The sequence below is a fragment of the Aquila chrysaetos genome, chromosome 22 (genome assembly GCF_900496995.4).
Source record: "Aquila chrysaetos chrysaetos chromosome 22, bAquChr1.4, whole genome shotgun sequence".
NCBI classification, from domain to species: domain Eukaryota; kingdom Metazoa; phylum Chordata; class Aves; order Accipitriformes; family Accipitridae; genus Aquila; species Aquila chrysaetos.
In genome coordinates this window covers 16,969,889-16,992,342 of record NC_044025.1, presented here as the reverse complement: position 1 = coordinate 16,992,342, position 22,454 = coordinate 16,969,889, and the positions used below count along the sequence as shown (strand labels likewise).

The following is a 22,454-nucleotide window of genomic DNA, read 5'->3' as shown; positions in this document are numbered from 1 at the left end:
CTCCCAGGGACACCGCGCCGCCTTTTGAAGTGCAACCTTAGGCGGTTCCTTGTCACCCATTGGAGCGGGAGCTTTTTTACCACATTAAGTCATTGGGTAGCAAATGAATGGGGGGTTTTGACTATTCACAACTTCACCTTATAAATATCAGGGCTGTAGGTTCCTGCAGCTTTCCTCCATCCCCATAGCTCACCTTGGGAAGGAGCGGAGGGAGGCGGCCCTGCTCGCTCAGGGACCTGCGGTGCGGAGAGATACGGATCAGCGAAAGGGATCTAACCCCGCTCCTTGTGACAGCCATGAAGAGAAGCACCTTCCTCATCCTCTCCATCGCAGGGGTCTACGGTGCCGTTCTCCACGCAGCAGCATGGTAGGGTCCAACTCAGCAGAAGGGGCATTTTTTAGGGATGCTCTTCAGCCTGTGGTAAACTGTGCGACTCATTCTCTTCTCTTTGTTTCAGGTCTGTGAATAACTTTCTGATGACAGGACCTAAGGTAATTAACACACGGGCGGCTGTCAGTAATTTAAGTAGAGCAATTTCATTTTGCAAATGGGAAATAGGACTTTTCCAAGGAACCCCATTTCCCAGAGCATATTGGCTCCACATCCCGCCGAGTAAGGAGAGAAAGGACTCGCAACCTCTTTACGCCTGTTTTCATTGATAAACGGTAAAACGCGGTGGGTTTTAACCCCGCTGTTTCCCGTGCCAGGCTTACCTGACGTACTCCAGCAGCGTGGCGGCCGGGGCGCACAGCGGGATGGAGGAGTGCAAGTTCCAGTTCGGGTGGGAGCGCTGGAACTGCCCCGAGAGCGCCCTGCAGCTTTCCACCCACAACCGGCTCCGCAGCGGTGAGTGCGCCTTTACCTGCCGGCACCAGCATCCTCGTCCCGGGATGCCTTTGGGTACGAGCCGGGATGCGCTCCGGAGAGAGCTGGGGCTTCTAATTAAACCGACCGATGGAGAAGGGCTTTGGTGTCCCCAAAATCATGGGGTTTTTTCCTCTAGCTCTATTAATTGGTGTAATAAATAGCACTAACATTTTTCTAGGAATCCCAGGCGCTCTCTGGATCTCTATCCGTGCTAGGCTAGAGCTCGGTCCTTCCCGCAGTGCTGCTCCGTGGGCTTGCTCCTGCCACTTTGTGTGCAGCATCCCAGGGAGCGGAATGCTAGAGGCACCTGAGCTTGCAATGGGGAGAAGCGCAGGAGAGACGAAGGGAGAAACCAGACATGCGCTAAGAAACTGTCTTTGTAAGAAAGTTGTGGATATATTTCAATACTATCTACTTCAAAAAGCAGAAATCTCTTTTTTCCCAGAGCAGCATCTCTATTTGAATCTGTTAGGAAAGCCAGAAAAGAAACTAAATTAGAAGTGTGGGTGCAGACAGCTGTTAGCACAGGTTCAACGACCTACCGACTGAAACAAGATCAATGACGATTTTCCCTGGCAGGCAAGATCAAAGCACGAACATACCCCCCCCCCCCCCCCCCCCCAGCAGGAAAGGACAGAGACAAACTGAGTGCCAGGTGAAGGGAGTGATAAGTAACCTTGGCCAGAGCAGGGCTGGGGCATTCCCTTAATTAAGATCCTACTCTTGCCAAGAAACTCCATCCTGTGCATGGACACCTGCATAATATTAGACCAAATTGCTGAAACCCTTGATCCTGAAGCCTGAAAAGACTCCAGTCATGAGCAGTTAATTTCTGTAGCACCTTACCTTTTGCACAGACTGTTTTTTCTTTTTTCCTTCTCGCACCTTTGCAGCATGGGAGATCTTCATTCCCAAGAAACCGGGACTGATGTCTATGTTTGCATGTGACAGCTTTTTTTCCCCTCTCCCCCAGCTACCCGGGAAACGTCCTTTGTACACGCCATCAGCTCTGCCGGCGTCATGTACACCCTCACCAGGAACTGCAGCATGGGAGACTTTGAGAGCTGTGGCTGCGACGACTCCAGGAACGGCCGCGTCGGTGAGCTGCCGTCTCAAAACGGGCTGGCATCATCTATCTCTCCATCCCCACATGCAGCCGCGCGGATTTCAGGGCAGAATTTGACCCAACGGGGCAGTTCTGAGCTTAGCGTGCATCTGTCTTGCAGGTGGCCGAGGCTGGGTCTGGGGAGGATGCAGCGACAACGTGGAGTTTGGGGAGAGGATTTCCAAGCTCTTTGTGGATGCTTTGGAAACAGGACACGATACCCGCGCACTGATTAACCTGCACAACAATGAAGTCGGGAGACTTGTAAGTCAAATACTTAATAATAATTATAATAATAATATCTATATTGAAAGCAAAATCTGAGAGTCTGGTAGGCTGTTCAGGTCCCCACCTCCAGCCCTCTGTGACAATCTGACACCTGTAGTGTTTGCATGGGAAAAAAACACAGCCAGAATCTGACCCTAAACCTGAACTGCTGTAAGAGTCGTTCCCACTTCCAGCTTCAGCAGCTGGGTGCAAAGCAATTAACTACTAGCACACACCACTTATTCAGAAATTCATGGGTTTTATACCCACCTAGAGCTTGTCTGCTCTGTAAAACAAAGCGAGAACCACCTTACTTTCTTGCAATATGCACTTCCAAGCTATTTGGCTGGGAAAGCCAGGTGTAGCCAGACTTGCCCCCCGCTCCCCGCCTGGGCCGGCATGAGCTCTCAGCATCTTGCCAAACCTCCTTGTCTGTAAAAACAAGGATGGCAACACTTAACATACCTATCTCATAGGGTGTGTCGAGACTTAATCTCACATAGATACCAGTGATTGGGACCTTATAAATACCAGAGGGAGATAGGTAGATAATATCTGTGAAGTGCTTGGCCTGGAGGAGATGCAGAGAGGTTGGGTATGATTATTCCAAAGCAGTTTCACACGTTTTAAATGAAACCTCTGAGAGGGATGATGGGTTGATGCTGTGATGAGGGAGGTGAGTGGCGTGAGAAGGGCATGACCCGACAAAGGCTCTTTATTCCTGGCTTGAAGAAACAGCTCCTTCAAGGGCTGGAGACAATAGTTTGTGCCCACTCATTATCTCTGTCCTTTAAATCAGTGAAGGGGGACAGATGTTTTCCAGGAACTGAAATAAGAGCATCAGCTCGTGTCTTGGAAGGACCTGAAGTCGTGCCCCGCACGAGCCGCGTTTGACCCACCGTCCCCCAAATTAGAAGTGCCGTAGAGCCTGGTTTTGAGATTTAAACGACGATGCTCTGCTGCTCCTAATTTCTCTACCGTTTCCACCGAGGCCGTGAAAGCCACGATGAAGCGAGCCTGCAAATGCCACGGGGTGTCGGGCAGCTGCAGCATCCAGACCTGCTGGCTTCAGCTGGCCGAGTTCCGCGAGATCGGGAACTACCTGAAGATAAAATACGACCAAGCCCACAAGCTGGAGATGGACAAGAGGCGGATGAGAGCCGGCAACAGCGCCGACAGCCGCGGGGCCACGGCGGAGACCTTCCACCACGTCCACGCCACGGAGCTCGTCTTCTTGGAGGACTCTCCCGACTACTGCACGAGGAACGCCAGCCTGGGCCACCACGGCACCGAGGGCCGCGAGTGCCTGCAGACCGGCAAGAACCTCTCGCAGTGGGAGAAGAGGAGCTGCCGGCGGCTGTGCACCGAGTGCGGTCTGCGGGTGGAGGAGAGGAGGACGGAGGTGGTGGCCAGCTGCAACTGCAAGTTCCACTGGTGCTGCACGGTGCGGTGCGAGCAGTGCCGGCAACTGGTGGCCAAGCACTTCTGCTCCCGCCGCGACGCCGCCGCCGGCCCCCCCAGCCACATCAAGCGGAGGAACAAGGGCCATAAGAGATAAGAGGGAGGACGCGTCGGCGTCCCCGCGCTCGGCAGCCGCCGGCGGAGCTGGGGTGGGAAGGAGCGTCCCCGGGGTCCGGGGGGGCTGAGCGGGGCACCGCGCCGGGCGACGGGGTCTCCCGCGGACGGATGCTGTGACATTAGGAAGCGCAAGGCGCGGACGCTGAGGGACCACGGTCCTTCTCGCTTCCGTGGTTTTTTTCCTCAATATTCACCAGTCCCTTCTTTCTTCTTGCGAGTCACTTTATCTCTGGATCGGACAGAGGAAAGAATTTCACTTTTTAGGCGGGCTCAACTCCTCGTGCCGCCACCGGCGGGTCCGCCAAGGCCAGCGGTTGGGGCTCCAGCGCCACGGCAAGCGAGGTGGGGATGGATGCTGTGGCCAAAAGCGGGTCCTGCTGGGCGGCTCCATCCCGGCAGCCCCGGGTACCGCAGCCGGGGCAGCCCCGGCCCAGCCGTTCACGCACAGCGGCTGCTCAGCAGCATTTCTAGTGGAAAACTTATGCACTTTCTGATGTGAGAGGAGGTTTTGCAGTGTCATGGTGTGTGTATTACAACAACTGCAGCCTTTTGAGGGCTTTGATAAGTTTACAGCCAGTGTTTACAGATTTCATTTCCCCCCTTTTTTTCCCCCCCTCCTTTTTAGATTTTGTATTTTGGTACCAGAACCCCTGCTCGCAACAGATAGTAGCTTCATGTATTTGTACTGGATGAAATTAAGCAGTTTACAATTCCTACACTTTTTTTTTTTTTTTAAATTAGCAGATAAGAATTCAGAATTCTTTATGCCTAATGTTGTTTATTAATAAGTTGTATTATTGCTTAGCACAATCTGTTTTCTCTATATATTTTGAAGGTATCCCTAAAGAGGTAGATTTTGGACTGTATTTTGCAATAAACACCACAATGAAAAGGATTGGCTTTTTTCTTTCTGGCTTCCTAGGAGTATGACTTTAGGTGCAAAATTGTCCCTTTCTGTGTAAAACCCAGCACTTCCGAGATTTCTCGTCACTAATCCAAAAGCCACCGAAGCCAGCGAGAAGGTTGCTCTCCTAGACCTCAATAAAAGTTGGCTCCAGCCTTCAATCCCCGGAGGCTTTGCTTTAATACCTATCACCGTAATATCTAACCTTTTTCAAATGCTGAGTATGCAGGCACTGCCTGGCTAAAGCCGATTTTGAAGCTCCCAACGCCTCTTTAATTTCCCTAGGCCCGACATCTCCCAGACAATGCGAGCCTGCCCCGCTTTGATGTGGAAAGCATCGGCACTCACTGCAAAATTCTTGGAGGCACGAGAGGAGCCCTTTGAACTGAGGGCAGGAGAGAAAACTTGGGGACAGATGTGAATGCGTCTGCTGGTTCCCCGCTGCTCCGGGTGCAAACAGCCCCACACCACGGCGGGGAGGGCAGGAGGGGACACGCGCTGGCTGCTGCCATCCCAAGTGTGTCCTGCTCTTCTCCTGGCCTCCCCAGGGCTGCACTTCAGTCCGGATTGCTCCCGGGAGTCACCGAGCTGCTCCGGAGGGAGCCAGGGCTGTGCCACCACCCGCACCCGTGCTGCAGGGGCAAAGGATGCTCTGCCAGGCTTGCTTGCCAGCCAGGGGAGGAGGAGGAGGAGAGACAAGTTAAAAAAAAATAAACCCTACAGCTCTGCCAGCTTATTGCGCCCACACTACCAATGCTTTGATGCTATTTTATCCGGGTATTCCTATGGCTCCTAGTGCAAACACAGCCTCGACACACGCTCGAGCCAAATGGGTAAGCTCAAGGTGTAAAACACACAAGTCGGGAAGCACAACTGCCTTCCATGCATTCATTTTTGCAAAGAGCAGTTCATTAAGGCTGGGAGGGCTACGCCAGCGAGCCATCGGTTCGGGGGCTTTTTTGCTGCCTTTGGAGTAGCTGTTTCTAAAACGTCCATAACTAATAGGCCACGCCACCAAAACAAAAAAGCCCAGGATTTTTGCCCAGCGTTGCCACGACAGCATTTGCAACCCACCAACATTTAGGCTGAACTGGAAATGATAAAACCAGACCAAAAAAAAGCCCTTTCCTGCATCTTGTGCACTGGCTGGCTTGTCTGCACAAAAAACCCAGGCTCTACTTTAGTAGCATCTGCTGTGGTTGCCCGGACGGCTGCTGCCCCAGGACCAGCGCTCAGCAGCACCAGCCCCGTGCCTGGGCAGCCCCAGGAGCTGCGGGCACGGGGCGCTGCCAAAATCCCATGGACCCACAAAATGAGGTTACACAGAGCACAGGACGGTCGCTACTGATGTGCACTCAGAGAAGGGAAACAGCATTTCACCAGGATAACTCCCAAGCACACATAAAAAACGTCTTGCTGTTATATCAGTAACAGGGTTAATAAACCGCATAGGTAAATCGCGGGAGATGAGGGCTCCCCGTGAGCAGGCATGTTCAGGACATGCTGGGTATCATCTTACGCGTCTCTCTGCAGCATCTTTTCAAACTAACATTACTGCAGAAAAGAAGAAGTGACAGACTCGCAGGTGCCCATAGCACCAGACCAGATCTCTGTCCCATGCAGGCTCCATCCCAGCGACACGGGGCTGCAGAGAGGAGCAGAGATGCCACAGCCGAGACCGATCCTTCTCCCGCTGAAGCCTCCCATTCCCACCAGCCCACAGCCAGGGGCTTGCTGAGCCAGCACTCGCATCCACCGCGTTGCATTTAAATGCTGGAGATGAACTGTTCTTCCTTGTATTTGTCTAATTGATTTTTTTAAGCCATTTACATTTCTGGCACCCAGACTATCTAAGGCAACGAGCATATCTTATGCAAAAGCCAGAGACCAAATGCAAATTGAAGCAAACTCAAGAGAAAGTTATGTACCATCCCATGATACAAATTTCCATTCTCTTTTTATAGCTCACAGAGATAATACCGAGTCTGAACAAATACAAAAAATGACTCTATGGCTTAGAGCTGCACCTTGCCAGAGATATTATGGTCCTGGAGAAGCTGAAGCTCTCTCATCCTCCCCCTTGTTGCTTGGATACAACAGTCATCAATTCTCACTACATTCACTACAAAACAATAGAAATTCAGGATCATCTTAATCCATCACGGCACTGTCAGGGAGCCCCTACACCCCTGCCCACTGGTCCTCGGTTTCTGTAACAACACACACAGAAATGCCACGTGCACAGGGTGGCACGGGGTAATAAACTCTGAGGCTGCCTGCAGGACACAATCCGTCAGGCTGATTTCATCATTTCAGGAGTGATTTTACCTGGGCAGCAAACTCCTGCATCGCAGTTTTCAAAATAAATAACACCGCACGCAGCAGAGCAAAGTCCTGTCACCTGCTGATTTGCAGAGGCTCGGTTCTCTAACCAAGGAGCATTTGAAGCGACTGATGATGTCTTCAAACCTGAATGTATTTACTCCTGATTACCCAAAGTCAACTCCAGTCTGGGACACTGATCCCAACCACCTGCAACTCACTGCGTGCTTGGAGGAAGGGATGGGCTGGTCCTATAAAGCCTCGAGGAGGAACGTGAGGAACACGATCCTGGTTACAACGAAAAATTAAAAATCTTAATCTGGGCCAGGCGCTGTATGAGCTCAAACCAAAACCCTGCTGCCTGCCCCCGAAGAGCTGCCAGCACGGCTTCTCCCCTTCGGTGCCGACGGCCCCCCACAGCCCCGCGGCACCGGGAGGGGTGCTGGGGATGCCCCGGAGCGGGCACAGCCCACCGGGCACCCCGAAGGGGCACTTCGGGCAGGGCTGTGGAGCTGCTTGGACAGCCCAGAGCTGCTGTTTGCAGGGCACAGCCGTTGCCACGGCCAGAGTAACCTACGCGATCAGAAACCTGTGGGATAGCAGTCGAATTGGCCTGAAATCACCGTTGGCTTTGTGGAGGTTTACCACCACCGTCCCAGCAGCGTATTTGTGCCTTCATTGTGGGAAAGGACTGGTTCGTAATCCATTTTTCATGAGAAAAGGAAACATGTTCTAAATGAAGAAATAATACAGTCCAGCTATAGCGTTACCACAGACCAGGGCAGGAGCCTTATGTCAGAGGAGCCTGCTCAACTAATAGGCTTTCAGAAAATCAGCGATGGGATATTTGTACCATGATGATACCCCGTGGGCTAAGCCTGCAAGCTTTCCCGGTCCTTCCCATCTAACCCAGGATCATCGCTGTCACCGTTTCACCCGTTGCCTCTTGGCCGTGCCGTGCTGCCGTCCAGGCACCCATCCCGGCACCTTCAGCGGGAGAAGCAGCAGCCGCCGGCTTTTCATCTTGTTTCTTCTTCCCAGTCGGTGGAAATGCCCCCGCAGCCTAATTCCCCTCCAGGCAGGATCACGGGCACGACTCCGTGCACGGCGTTGGCTGGCGTCGCCTCCATCGCCGCGCGGAGGAGAGGCGAAGCTCAGGCGCGCACCGCGCCGGCCCGCTGTGGATAGGGACGGGTCGTACGCCCTCGGGGCAGCCCCGGCACACGGAGGAAAACTCGTGTTCGCGTTTGGGCGGCAGCAGCGCAGACCCGCGGCGCCGCCAGTGCGGGCTGAGGACGTCACCCAGCGCGGAAATTGGGTCCACGCTGTTGCTTTGGGTCCCTCTCCCAGAAGAGAGGGCAAGGATGGCTCCGACGGAGAAGTCACACCGTCCTCATCGGCCGTGCGCCTCGTCAGCCTCTCCCCGCAGGCCGGCGGGGACGTTTGCGCTCGCAGGTTGAGGTACCGCGGCGAGCAATACCTGCCCCGGTCCCCCTCCCCTCGACGGGTCGCGTCGCCGTACGGTGACCATCAGCAAGCCGAGAATCGAGTTTATTTCATTCACGAAGTGCAGGCTCTGCAGGCGGTCCTTGCAAAGCAGTTTGGAGGTGGCCAGATTTTGGCCCAGCGCCGCTCCTTCCCACCCCAGCGGGGGCTGCTCTCTCCCCCCGTGCCCCACAGCAGCCCCCGCCGCATCCCACCATCAGCCCTCCGTCACCCCAGCCCGCTTCGCTCCAGCCGTTAAACTCCTTGCCTGGTGGATTACCTTTAATTTATGCCACCGGTGCCCTTTCATGGATTATAATTCCGTATGAGATGTTTGTGCTGTATCCTCCCCCCGTATTAAAGTGTCAGGAGTATATCCCCAGGCCATCCATCTTCAACGCTTCCGCACGGGCTTGGCAATTCTCTGACATGAATATTATGGCTCTCAATGCAGAGTCTCCATCACTCAAGCTGACAAGTGTTAGAATCTCCTCTCTTGAACAGGGTAAGTGACCTTTTCATATGCAGCGTAGATTCCCGGTCACGCTGCATCTGGTGCAGTGAAACCAGTGAGTGCCAGCAATTCCCTAAAGTCTTAAAAAACAAGTCACAGGTCCTTTTCGACTTGCAAAACCAACCCTTAGCATGACAAAGTTAAAGGGCCTTAATCAGCCCCTGGTTAGCCAGTCCCATAGAGGAGGATGAAAAAGCATCTGTGCGATGCCTTCTGCGGGATTTATTGACAGGACTTTTCAGGGCAAGATGGGGGATTTGGGTGTTTGGCTTGCTGGAGAGTATAGGAAAGATTTTGTGACCAGTTAGTGACTTTAGTGACTTTGAAACCTCAACTCTAATTTTAAGCAACTTTTTTTTTTAAGTGAGGTGCTTAAAGTTAGATCCCTAAACCTCACCAACCTGATTTACAAAGCTGCTAAGCACCTGGGCTTCCCACAGTGCGTGCAGGAGCTTCCCTCTACCTGTGCCTTGAGAGAAGCAGAGGGAGAAAACAACCCTTAAAAGCCCTTCCAGCTCAGACCCTCACAGCTGTGCTCCGTGGGGACACTCCAGTCCACGTTACTCGACAGAAAATGAGTCCCCTGGAACTGAACTGCGTGGCGATTCAAGTTAAATCCCTCCTACAAAATTCACACATTACCCCAAGTCTTTGGCTAAACTGGTGCCTAATTTTTATTTTTTCTTCTCTAGAGAGCAAAGGTACTTTCATCGCAACTCTGCCACCTTCCCTTTATGAAGCTTCTCGTGGTGGCTCATCGCCAGCACAGCGCAACAGAAACTTGTTAACACCTTTTCAGCTCCCTCTTAATAAAGTCAAGGCAATTAACAGCTTCGCTATTTACAAAACAAATCCTCTTTGCAACACCTGAGAAAGAGAGTTACAAGTGTTTCCCAAACATTTCTCAGTTGGGGAGAACACCTACAATAACTGTCTCCCGGGATGTGGTGCATCTGCTCTCCCCGGCTGGAGAGGACGAGTCCATATTCCCCGGGAGTTCATACTGCACTTCCATCCAGGACGCCTGCTCAGCCAGCACAGGTCTGCTGGGAAAGTTTCTTATCCAAGGGTTGTTCCAAAGAGAAACAGGTGCACAGGGAGCCAGGGTGTGAATTAACTGCCCCCACCGCTGGTCCTTACTCCTGATACAGCCATACGTGATGGAGTGCAAGAGCCACTCGTGGGTAAGGTGGGTTGTTCCCCTCCAAAGATGTCCCCGTGGGTGGCTGGGGGGGAGTGGGTAACGTACGGCAGATTTACACCTCCGTGCGGGGATTCTCAAGCTCCCCTCCTCTTTTTCTGGTTCCCTGCTCTCTCCTAGGATACATCCCATGCCCCCCACTTTGCAAATCACTGCCCTGGCTTACAGTGCAGTAAATTCCCCCTTTTCAAACAAGCCCCGAGGAGATGAGCAATATAACAGAAGATTGATGGATTAAAGAAAATCAAATAAATGTAACTTGCAATGTACTTTCAAAATTAATTCCTTCCTCCTCTTTTCCTCTCCCATCCCACTCTCCTTTCCTGCAAACACACACAGTGGCCTATAATTTAGGAACAAGAAAGATGACGTGTTCCCTAACTAAACCATTTATTTAGGTGCAGAGGTGACTGCTGGGACAACTTCACACAAGAGCACTCCCCGCCGAAGTGGACTCGGTCCAAACACTTCTGGCGTTTAGAAAAGACACTGTTTAAAGCCTATATCAGGTCTTGCGCACAAACTCATCCCTTCCAGAGGGTCTGAAATGCAGAGAGGAAAGAAGAGGGAGTTGGTGGTTACTCCAAGTGAAGTAAGGAGCAGAGACTGATGACCACAGCTAGGAAATATTCACCAAATGCAGTTAGGATGCAAAGAAGAGTAGCAATCATGTGGGACAGAGCGGGACAGGGCCAGAAAATGAAAGAGAATAAGTCTAAGTCTGTTGTGCAAAGGGAGTGTAGAGGTTTACAAGGAGAAGGACATGATGGGAGATAGAGAGGGAGATCTCAAGTAGTATTTTAGCTTTTCTTTTCTTTCTCTCTCTAGTGTTTCCTCAGTGTCCCATGCAACGTTAATCGAAGCCACCTGTGGGCATGTCCAGGAGAGAATAGCTCGTCAGGGGACATACGACCACAGAGCCTGGACAGTATACGGCCCTTAATTTCCTCCTCGGATGCTTTCAATAGCTCATGGGATGCCATAAAAGATGATAATGACTAGGTCAGTGGAAAGACTGTAAAACAGTGGGGAGAGGCACAAGCGTTACCTCACTTGGGCTCAAACTCGGGCCATGCATGGACTGAGTTTGCTGGTTGCAAACTCTTGTGCTTGGGACAGCAGCTGCACCCCACGTCCCCCCATACAGCCTGGCTGCCAGTGCTCAAAACCGCGCTGTGACGAGTTACGTGGTCTGAAACGCTGGGTTCTGAACTCGGTGGGATTCTTGTCATTGATTTAGATCAAGCCTGACGGTTCAGTCGGACGCAGGCAAGGGTGAGGACAACAGTTCTCACATTTCTTCCCAATTGCACGGACTTTTCTAACTCACGGCACTATGGCTCCTAGCCCGACACTTCTAGGGGATCATCTTCAAGACTATAGCCGGCAACTTTAAACACAATGATTTCTATTTCTCTCCCTTTTGCCCAGTGCCTTGAAGCTAAACCTGCTCTGACCCAGATCTCCATCCCCACTCCTGCCAGGCAGAGACTTCTGCTGGCCAGCTGCCATTGACTATGATAGGGACAAGGCACCTCCTCCCTATCACTAAGTGGATTTCAAAGGCAATAAGCAAGAGAATAATTAAATTAACTCAGTCCCAAATACCTCCTGAGGTGCCAAGCATTCCCAGCATTGCAGCAGCACCGCAGGTGTCTGGAGAGCAGGTAATTCCAGTCAGTAGCAGGCTGCAAACGTGGCTCCGGGGGACATCTCTGCTGGCGCGGGAGCACCGGCGGCAGCCGATCCTGGACAGGAGCGCTGGGAAGAAACTCTCGGGATGGCTTTGCTCGAGCCAGCTCAGGTCCGGGAATAAAACAGCCCCATTTATGCTTTGATGTGCTTAAGTTAATAAGACTTATCCCAGGGCAAACACAGTTGTACTTCTCAGCTTGGACTACTTTATCCTCCTGGTTCGTTCTTGTCCCGTGGGCTTTCCCCCTGCGGGGTGCCAGGGCTATCATCTCAGGTAGCAGCCTCAGCCTCTGTTTTACCAAACAGCCTACTATTTCAATTCCCTGTGAAACATCTATATGCTTTTGGCTGCAGCACGTTCATTTCCCTCCCCCCAATCTACTACAGGCTGCGAGACCTGAATCTGGATTTGAGAGAGCCCGCGCTTCGGGAGCGATCAGGGCACAGCCGTCCCCCAGCTCCAGCTCCGAGGTGTGCTCGGGGAGCCTGGGACGGCTCTGGCCAGGCTCAGCGGCAGGGCAGGGGACATCCCCGCTGCAGAGCTTTATCTCACCGATCACCAGAGAGGTCACAAATCACCATCCAGTCCCTTTCAAGCAGTTGGGAGCAGTAAATTGTACCTCTCGTACCCAGACACCATCCAATCTCCCAGGGCCGGGCCAGGTACATTGATAAGGAGATAGTGTAAATGGTCAAACAGGATGGAGCCCAAAGTTCACAATTTCCTGTGCTTTAACCTGGCAAGTGCCATATCTGTGGGAGAGTCTGATTTAGGTCATTTTAGATTATCTCACTTTCTGAAGGGGGCTGCTCTGGCCAAGGATCTGCCACCGTTCTGCTTCAGCGAAGAGGATCTCAGATTTCATGTGAAACTAAGTACGGGGTGCTTTGTACGTTTTCAGCACAAATTTAATTATAACTATGATCAAATAAATGTTTGGGAAGAGTGACAGATAGCACTACGAAGAGAACCGAGAGTGGCAATTGGCACCTTCCAGCAGGAAGCCAAGCGGAGTTTTAAACCCCAGATGGTCTTTGGGGCACTTTCACTTTCTCTGTTCAGCGAAGACGATGTAATTAATTTCCACATCACCATGATTTGTTCAGTAGCGTATTAATCACCCCACCTCGTAACGAAGCTAACCACTGACAAAAACTCTTCAACTCATTCCCTTGAAAGTTGACTGTAGGAGGACACTGACCTCACCCCGGGGAACTATTTTCCTGAAGAGTTTTTCTAGCACTAAAAACGCAGGTACATCTTGGTAGGCTATTAAATCCACATGTGAAAATAAATTCATCTATCATCTTGTGCACACAGTTTAGCTTGCTTTTAAGGAGATATAAATGCATTAGAGCATCCCATTAAAGCAATTTACACGTCTTGCTTTATTTTCCCAGACAGGCCATTTCTTCCTTGGAGATTACTGGCTTTTGGGAAAATGTATCAACTAAGGACCCATGGAATAACAGACCTGTCCTTCAGGTGCTACTCCCTGGAATAAATGCCACCCTGGCCTGCGTTTTGAATGACAGGCAGTTTTTCACACAGACCTCTTCACCCTCAGACGCTTCTTTTCCACAGCCACGTGGCGATGGGGGGAAAAAAAAAAAAAATTAAGGCCCAAAGGCTGGAAAAATGAAAACAGAAAGCAGCGAAGCATGGCTGAGACAAGTGGATCGGTGCTTACAGGGCACAAGGAGACTCGCCGGAGATACGTGCCCCACAGGAGCGACATTCGGCAGCGAAGGGGGAAGAGCTGTGGTGGCGGGTCCGCTCCCCAGGTTTAGCCCAGCATTGTCCTCTGCTCTGTCGAGTGAAGGTCCATCGATCATCGTTCGGCAGCTATCTAATGACCGAGGGGCTTCTCCACAAGCACTCAGCTGCTAGAGACGGGCAGCGAGCAACGGGACACGAAATCTCCAGCTCGCCCATCTCACCAGTGTGCAGCTGTTTCTGTGGCGGACCAGAGACATACCCTTATTTTCTGAGACACCAGGGAAGCCACACACGCTTCTCTGCTTGCTGAAAGACATGGATTCTCAAGACAGCTCAATAAATGAAACCAGAAAAGGTCTAATTGTAAAAAACACCAAAATTCTTTAAAAGAAGTTTTGGATGTGCTAGTCTTCCTTCTCAATTCCAGCTGCGTCCCTACCACCATGGACACATTTGGCTTTCAGCCTCTTCCTCAGAGGTTTGACTGCTAATCCACCCACCAGTCCTTGAGGAAGAAACGCTCTGGAGATTGCATCTGGGTTAGAAATAGTCCTCACTTCCCAATGACAGCCCAGCCGATAAGACAGCACTTTATGGTCCTGGCTGCTGCCGCTATCGTGTGCTTTCCATTGCAAGTCACGCTGTGACAAATTACAAAGTGTTCTTTCACTGAAATGCCTTCAGTAGTATTTATATTTAAGAAAAACTCCAGATTGCACAGATGAGGTAGCTGATGATGTGCAGTTTCTACATTTCACATTTTTTAATGTATTTTTTTTCTAAATATCCAGCATTTCTTGACGCCCTTTAATATTTTTTTTGAACTTTTTTGCAAAAGTGGTAGCCGTTTCCAGCAGAAAGCAATTTCTGACTAACTCCACTACAGGCCTGCAGTGCATGACATGCAAATAATACCACTGCAAATATGCGAACAGCTGGGGAAAAGGTGAGTAATGCAATTGCTTGGCAAAGAATCACAGCAGCCTGTATTCTCACTTAAAAGTTTTACAATGCGCTTGCTGTGATGCAAGAAGAGATCACAGCGGGCCGAATGCCTGGAGCCACCTGACGCTGCGTTCTCACTTCTCCGTCCCACAAGCAATAAGGCTTTGGGAACACTGAGAGGTCACCTGGAAACACCTCTGGGCTGTGGAAAGGTTGGACGGCCTCCTCCCAACTATATTTTTGTCCTGTTTAGGAGGTCAGAAGACTCTGACATCCTCAGATCTAGCCTCAATCTCCTATTACCTTCAAACATCCTGAGCAATGCCTTCGACTCCCCGGCTGATGGTCCGGAGGAGCAGACAATCTGTTTCCCAGGCTCTGTCACACCGTCACCCTCTCTGATGGAGAAAAACAGATGTAATCCGTTTTGGCAGTGGTATACGTTTTCATATTACTTTGCTGCTATGTTTATTTCCACTGATTTTTTTTTAAAAGTACTTGTTCAGGATCCTACACATACCCAGTATACTTAAAAACACTCCTTCCACATTAATTATGTAAGAGGAACAAAATATTTTGTGCCAACATACCGATACTTGCCCTGGAGAGCCCTTTTTCCCTAGAGAGTAGTACACTCCATGACAGAGGACGCCTGGACCAAGCCCATTGGTATGCCAGAGCAAGATAATCAAAGCAAGATCATTACATCAGGCTTGGACATCTCAGGGAAGGATGTACAAGAGAAGGTGCTAAGAAAGGGAGCAAATTTATGCTTCCTGCAATGACAAAGACGAATGTCTTGATTGGCCCTGAAGGGACGTAAGAAAAAAAGACTTCTTTTCTGCAGGACAAACCATTAGAGCTAAGAGGTCTAAGCCAGAAGCAGAGCCTATTGCTAAGTGATTAATTCACAACCCAGGCTTGGAACTCTTCAAAGTGTTTCAGCCAAGGAAAAACGCCCTGTCCGCTGCAGCGGGCAGTCAAGTAAACTTACGGTGTGGCTGGCAAGTCAGATAGCTAGTGCGGGAGTCAGGGAAAGTCAAGCCTAGAATAAAACATGCCATCAGCTCTTCACATGGGCACAGCCCCCTTTATGTGGGGAGCACCACATGTCCTCCAAAGTAAGGGTCTAGATACCTTCTCGGGACACTCTCTCTGTACTTTCAGTCATTCAAGAAAGCAATAGCTCTTTGAAACTAGAGAGTGATGCCAAAAAATCTCGATTTCCACAAAGGAAAGTCAGGTATAACAGCATGGATGGCAAGGACAGGACTGCCCAGTCTTTGGAGACTTAGACTACCCCAAGGCAGCCCCTCTTCTCTGCAACCTCACTGAAAAGACTCCCCATCTTCTCATCTCCCAGAGCCCTACTAATTTAGCTGAACGGGTTAATTGTGACTCATCTTATTATTTCTTCCAAAGAAAAGATCCAGAAAGTTACCGCATTCCCCTTAGGTGTCTGCAACCCCTGCTGTGGCCTGAACTTAAGACACCAGAGGAGCTGCAATATTAGCTGCACTGGAATGTTTTGGTTTTCCCTTGCAAAACAGGCCCATCTCTCCAAGTGTGAATGTGCTTCAGTTACCTAAACATACTTGAAAGGGGGAAAAAAGGAAATTTCCGTTTTTTTGTATTTAACCAAAGAATTCCCATTTTTGTTGAAAGCAAACAGAAAAGGGCATTCCTCAGCACATTCCCCTTGTGCTAGATACCAAGGTAAGAAGAAACTTTTAGAAGACTACATTTTCCTCTAAAGCTTAAACAAATTCCCATCAGCAATCTGTCACCTCCGGACCAGTGTGCAAATCCTACAACCTCCGTGAGCAGAAACGATTCAACGTTAAATGTGTGTGCACATAAAAGACACATTATATTTCTGGAAAACCCACCCGGCACCAGGTACTGCTATTTCACATGCACAGGGGGGTTGGCACATACGAAAAGTGACTTCTGAAAATTCTTCTGTGTTTAAACTTTCTCAATTGTAAGGAAGAAAACGTGTAGCAGGACTGCAACTTAATACTAGGTGACAATGAAACAATTCATTTTCATTGGAACTGGAGAGATAAATAAAGATCCAATTTCTTGTCGGTACAAGGGAGTGAAAAATCAAAAGCTGCCAGTTTATACTGCCAGGACATTTTGTTCTCAGGTCATACCCAAATTGACATAATAGCGTTCACCTCAATAGAATTACACCAGATCATAGTACCCAAGGACGTGCCCCAACATCATCTTCTGCAGTAAATCTATAAAAGCACACATAGAACTGTCCATTTCATTTAAAAAATATACTTCAACTTACACCTTTTCCCTCATGTCAGCTGACAAAGATCATCACATCAACTGTTTGTACGCAGAGAAAAAGCAGTTAGGGGGAAAAAAAATAGCTAGAAAATGTAATTGTCCATCAGTCTTTGCTCTCGCTGTCCAGATCAGTCCTGCCTACACACACCTGCAATAATCACTGAGCTGAGCAGAGTTCAGTAAGAACATTTGCAAGGCGGAGGCATAGGGAAATAATTTATTTCAGCGTTGCAGGGACGGAGGAAGACACAAGCAGCCAAAGCTGAGTTAGCAGAGAAGAGGAATATTCCTGTCCTCATTTGGCCTTTTCTCTACCCGTTCTCTTTTTTTCACAGCTCCCAACAATGGTGTAAGTGAATACACCGTGAGGTTTCCTCTTGGATCATCGCCTTTAGTGGCTGTAGACAGCAACACAGAACAGCAAACAAAACAGTCAGAGATGCCACTAGAACAGAGAAACAGGGATCCTCCCAGTGACACTCACCTGTATCACTGGAGCTGAATTACTCCAGCCTCAGGGCTGCGCTCCAAACTTGCTAGTTCAATACAGACAGACACGACATCAGAATTATGCCGGCTCTGCTCATTTTCACTTCCACAGACGAAGCATGACTTCTCACTGTCCGTTACAGCTCCCCAGCTTCCCTCTCTCGCAGCTGTGTTACATAAAAGTTTTCTTATGACTATTTTCAGTTGAAATGTTGTTTTGGCTTCAATTTATTCCCACTAAACTGAATTTACATGGTTACTGCAATGCCTTAGCTAGAGACATGCTAAAATACCACCTTTTCCTTTACTATAAGACATTCTTGTAAGATGTTAGACCAACAGATTCTTTAAGGTTATTCTGCAATATATGTTATTTTCAAAAATAAGCCTTGGCTGCACTGAAAGAAAACTGGCCACTAATTTCTCATCACTGATTTAGGAAGTCCAGAAGTCCTTAACAGACTTGTAACAGGCATTACTACAGTGACAGCAGCTTTCTTCATTAAAACATCATACCACACAGAGAAATTCTCTGCACATATTCAGGCAACAGTCACGGTCTCCAAAGAAACATTTCAAAACACGACATACCAAATGATCCAAGCACCAAACGACTGGCAAACCTTGAGAACACAGGTGTTAAACTCCCCATTCCTACGTACAAGTAGGTACTTAAACATGCAGATCCCAGCAGTGCATATGCAGTAACCATCTGCTTGTGCAATTACCCATATTTCCACTCCAAAGTTTAATGCAGGCAATAGGTGCATGAGCACTAACGCTCCAAGAAATGGACTGCTCAACCTAGCAGCCCATGAGGTGTTGGATGATCATATGAATATTTGCCCAAGTTCAGGTAGGAAAATTGAGATGTTAGGCACACAGAAGACTGGTGGAAAAGTCTGAGCCTTGACTTGTGTTCTGTTCCAAAAAAGGCAGTGAAAAGACTTCTTCCACATTAGCTCAGAGGACTTTAGACTGGGCTACAGATCCAGTACACGGTGCTGAATCTCCTTAACTACAAGCAGGCGTTTTTTTATTGAAGAGATATACTGATATACTGCTCAGCTGATATGACACAAAGCTGGAACTAAAGAGAGATGGGTTTTATTCTTGATCCTGCTGCTGCTCCAAAGGATGACCCAAGGAGAGTCATTTCAGTTCTCTGTCCCTGACCTTCACGCTTGTACCATTTGTGTACTGCTAGTTCCTTTGGTACAGCATTGCCTCATCTACTGAGGAGAGATGTTATAAAGAAACTACGTATCGTTACTAAAACCATGTTTATGGATTACTTCAAGTTGTTCATTCTAGGAATCCCATGTAGTCTTAAAACGGAACGCTTTGCAGAGAGAATGAGCAACTGGTAAAGATACATCATGGCTGCTTTGTAGTGTGGTGACATTCTTTGCCATAGGTAGTGATGAATTAATAGCAATTATAACACTAAGTTTGGAGAATGCCTCGACACTGAGTCAGCGCACAGGTGAGGCAATGTTTTATTGCAGTTCATTAAAAAAAAAAAAAAAAAAAGGCAATAAGAGGCTTAAGAACCATCACAGAACCTAACTACACAAAGCTAATAATCGGTATGATAAACTATGATTTACATGAATAGGAAATTGAATGGACATTTCATTTCCTATGCCTTTGTTGCTCCCATTCAATTGCACTGATGGTGCTATTCAGAGAAGCCAGCATGGTGCCTGTTTACAAGAGAACTTTGCAAAACAAAGACAGTCACGGTCAAAACTTTGCTGGTCAATTCAGTATATTTACATGGAAGACCTCTGAAGGAAAAAAAAAAAAAAAAATTCTGAAATAGCCTCATGGGATAGGTTATTTGGAAGTGGTAAGTAGCAGGGAATGATCTCACAGCTATCTAAATGTGTGGTGGCCACACAAAAAAGCATCTGGTTTTCAGACAGAGGCTTGATCAAACTTTCCTCGTCCAGGCAAAAATACCATCACACAAGCCCCTTAGCAAAATGGCAAATGACAAAGTGTTCTGCACGCAGACAACAGTATTGTCCAAGTCTGGCTCCAGAGAAATATGGCACAAACTCTTTGCTTTCAATAGGAGCGGGGAACGTGCCATGCCAACGTCTGACAATACATTTCAGACATATATATAACATACCATCTGAGCAGGTCCCAGAAATGATCCGATTTTCCTTCTTTCTTTTAACCAAGAGAATGGAATTGCTCCGGATTTACAATGAAGCAAACTCAAATCACAGTTGGAACCACTGTTTTTAAGAAGACCTTGCTACGCCATAACTTTTCACGGTTCAGTTGCTAAATTACACATTATAAAAATAAGTAAGTGCAATTGAGAGACTGTGTTAATCTCAGAAGTTTAAACATCGCCCTGTAATGACTGCTTTATATTGGCCCATAGTAAAGTACTTTATGGGGCATGCAGGAGATTTATCCGCACGCGTACGTTAAATACTCCTGGGAATTTTCTCACATAGAGAGACAAGGCCTGACACAAAACTAAATACGTACAAAACATTGCCGTCATTCACACTGCAACAGAAATGCCACCCAGTAAGAAAAAAATTTACAACACCTAAAAGAGATAAGAACCAATAGCCAGCATAGCAAGAAGATGTTGCTTTTGGAAGTGCAGAATTTCCTAACTTGACAATCAGTGCAGAATTTCCTAACTTGACAATCAGTGCAGATTTTGGTAACGTAACAAAAAACAACTGTCTCCTTGCAAGGAAATGAGAGCTTAGGTGTTGACTATAAATAGATCATAAAGAAACATGGGTGGTTTGCAGGGTAGTTTACTAAAGCCGAGAGTATTTAGAGCCAAATTAGGTTCTTGCACACAAAAATTCCCTGGAATTTAGGGTGAGTTCATACGCGATTCCTCGCCTAGGCAGTCTGGGGCTGACAGACTGCACCCAACTGCCTTTCGCAATTCTCTCTGGTAATACAGAGGATCCATCCAGGCCAACTCAGACATTTCAGGTGAGAAGACTTTTAAATAAAGTAAATGAGATGGTAAAGAAGTTGCAGATATGGTACAAGTGAGTGTCTGTTTGTTTTTTTTTTTTTTAAATAATCATACATCAGAATAGTACCAGAGCTAAGCAAGAATGAATCAGCCAGGCGTTCTCAGGGGACAACATATGATGCCGTACAAGACAAATGTAAGCCTACCCAGCAAGGCACTACATGAAGTACTTTGTAAGAAAGCATCACCTCCCTCAGCTGTAAAACAATCACAAGCAGTAAACTGAAGAGAATTCTTAATCCTTCAGCGTTATCATTATCAGAGTATCATTCACCCACTTGTCTGCAAGCTGCCTTCTTCTCCCACCAACTGCTCCGTCTTACAACAATGCCTCATTTCTGGCTCAGAAGACCAACAATAGGCTCTCCCCTGAGCTTATGGCAGCATCTCCGTGATCACTTGGCAGGAGGCAGCATAACAATAATTTGACAGGCATCCTCCCAAGGAGACTCAACACATCAGTCATGCTGCTGACACACTCCACACCCAAAGGAGCTCATCCAGACTACAGAAGATTGCTAGGTACAGGCAGCTGCTCTTGATTGACTCTCCAAAAGATAGCAAGTTGCACTAACAGCAGAACAAGAAAGTACCCATTTCCTGCGATGGTCCTTGTGACGTTACCATGCAGGTTTGAGCTAAGTCTGCCCGAGTAAAGCAAAGCAGCAGGTAATCAGTAGAGAGGACTGAAGTCCTATTTCTAGTCCAAGAGCAAATCTACTGACTGGCATCTAAAAGGAAATAGTACTGCAAAAACAATTGCAATTTACCTTTTTATGATGTGCAAAGAGTCTCTCTTTCCAACAAAATAAAAATAATTACTCTTCAGACTTTTTTAAAAAGGGAAATTGAAAAACCACAATATGTTCAGAGGATGTACTGTTGTTGGGTAGTGCCAAAAACGACCAACATTTGCTGTCCAGAATAATATGAATTATCTTGATCTGACTGCTCCAACTTAATGAATTAAAATTAACTATGACTCTTGTGGCTTTAAATAGAATCTGTCATTCTAATGTGGCACTGAAAAAAAGTAAGAGTTTGAGTCACTCCTTCCCTTCATACAGTGCCGTGAGACAAACGTCCATCAGTTTATCACCAATGTACCAATTTTCCTTAGACAACTGTTGTTTAAAGAACAGTCAAGATCAATAGCTTGAACAAAAGAAGACAGACAAATCCTCTCTTCTTTTCCTACCTGAGAAAGACAAGGGTTTGCAAATCTCCATGTAACACTTTTGGGGGTTTTTTGTTTGGGGTTTTTTTTTTTTTTTGTTTGGTTGGGGTTTTTTTTGCTTAGGGTTGCTGAATGAAAGTCCTGAACTCTGAACAGCAACTCATTTCTGAGGCTCGGCATGCTGGAATGCTCTGACTTACATAGGCAACGGGGAACTGGCTTTGACTGAGGTTTCTGCCATCTTTAAAGTATGTTCAAGGTTCCTGGCAGTTTAATTGCTCTTAAAGATAATAAAACCCTTATGAGACAGGAAGGCTGAACAATCAAATACTTCAGATTAGCTCAATCTGTATAGTTCCAAGAATAACTTCCAGTGCAGGTGATAGCAAGCATATGATAAGCAAAGTTCCAGGAGAAAGTCTGTTGAAAAAACAGAATTATGGGAAACAGACTGAACTGCTGGTTTTATGGACATAGCTCTACTCCAGCACTCAGGCAGTAAAACTAAAATGAACTCCCTCAAAGTTAAAAATACCCAATAAAACTCAATAGGCAAGGTAATTATTTTGACTCGACAGGGGAAGACGACAGGTCACTCATTCCCACAGAGAACAGCTTACCTTGCTGGCACCAAATAGTAAGACATCTTTCAGTTCATCTGTTTTTTTCCAAAGCTATGTTTTCTGTGATATGGATTTATAACACTGGCCAAGCCTATACTACTCTGGGCCAAACAAAAACCTAAAGACCAAAAGAAACATAAGCAGCACACCCTCCAACAGCCTCTCCTGCAGTGTCACAGCTCCCCCAGGGGACCAGGCTGGTTTTCCATTTTACATTCCCAGGACT

The 22,454-nt window shown here is 48.0% G+C and overlaps 1 protein-coding gene across 1 annotated transcript; it reads left to right on the top strand.

Moving 5' to 3' along the window:
* The first annotated feature begins 281 nt into the window (after positions 1 to 281).
* Positions 282 to 3,805, top strand: WNT8A (Wnt family member 8A). Its single transcript, XM_029997973.1, has 6 exons — positions 282 to 367; positions 459 to 492; positions 709 to 847; positions 1,842 to 1,967; positions 2,095 to 2,237; positions 3,232 to 3,805. Exons 1-6 carry the CDS (start codon positions 297 to 299, stop codon positions 3,796 to 3,798), a joined length of 1,080 nt encoding a protein of 359 aa, XP_029853833.1. The 5' UTR covers positions 282 to 296; the 3' UTR covers positions 3,799 to 3,805.
* Positions 3,806 to 22,454: the final 18,649 nt, after the last annotated feature.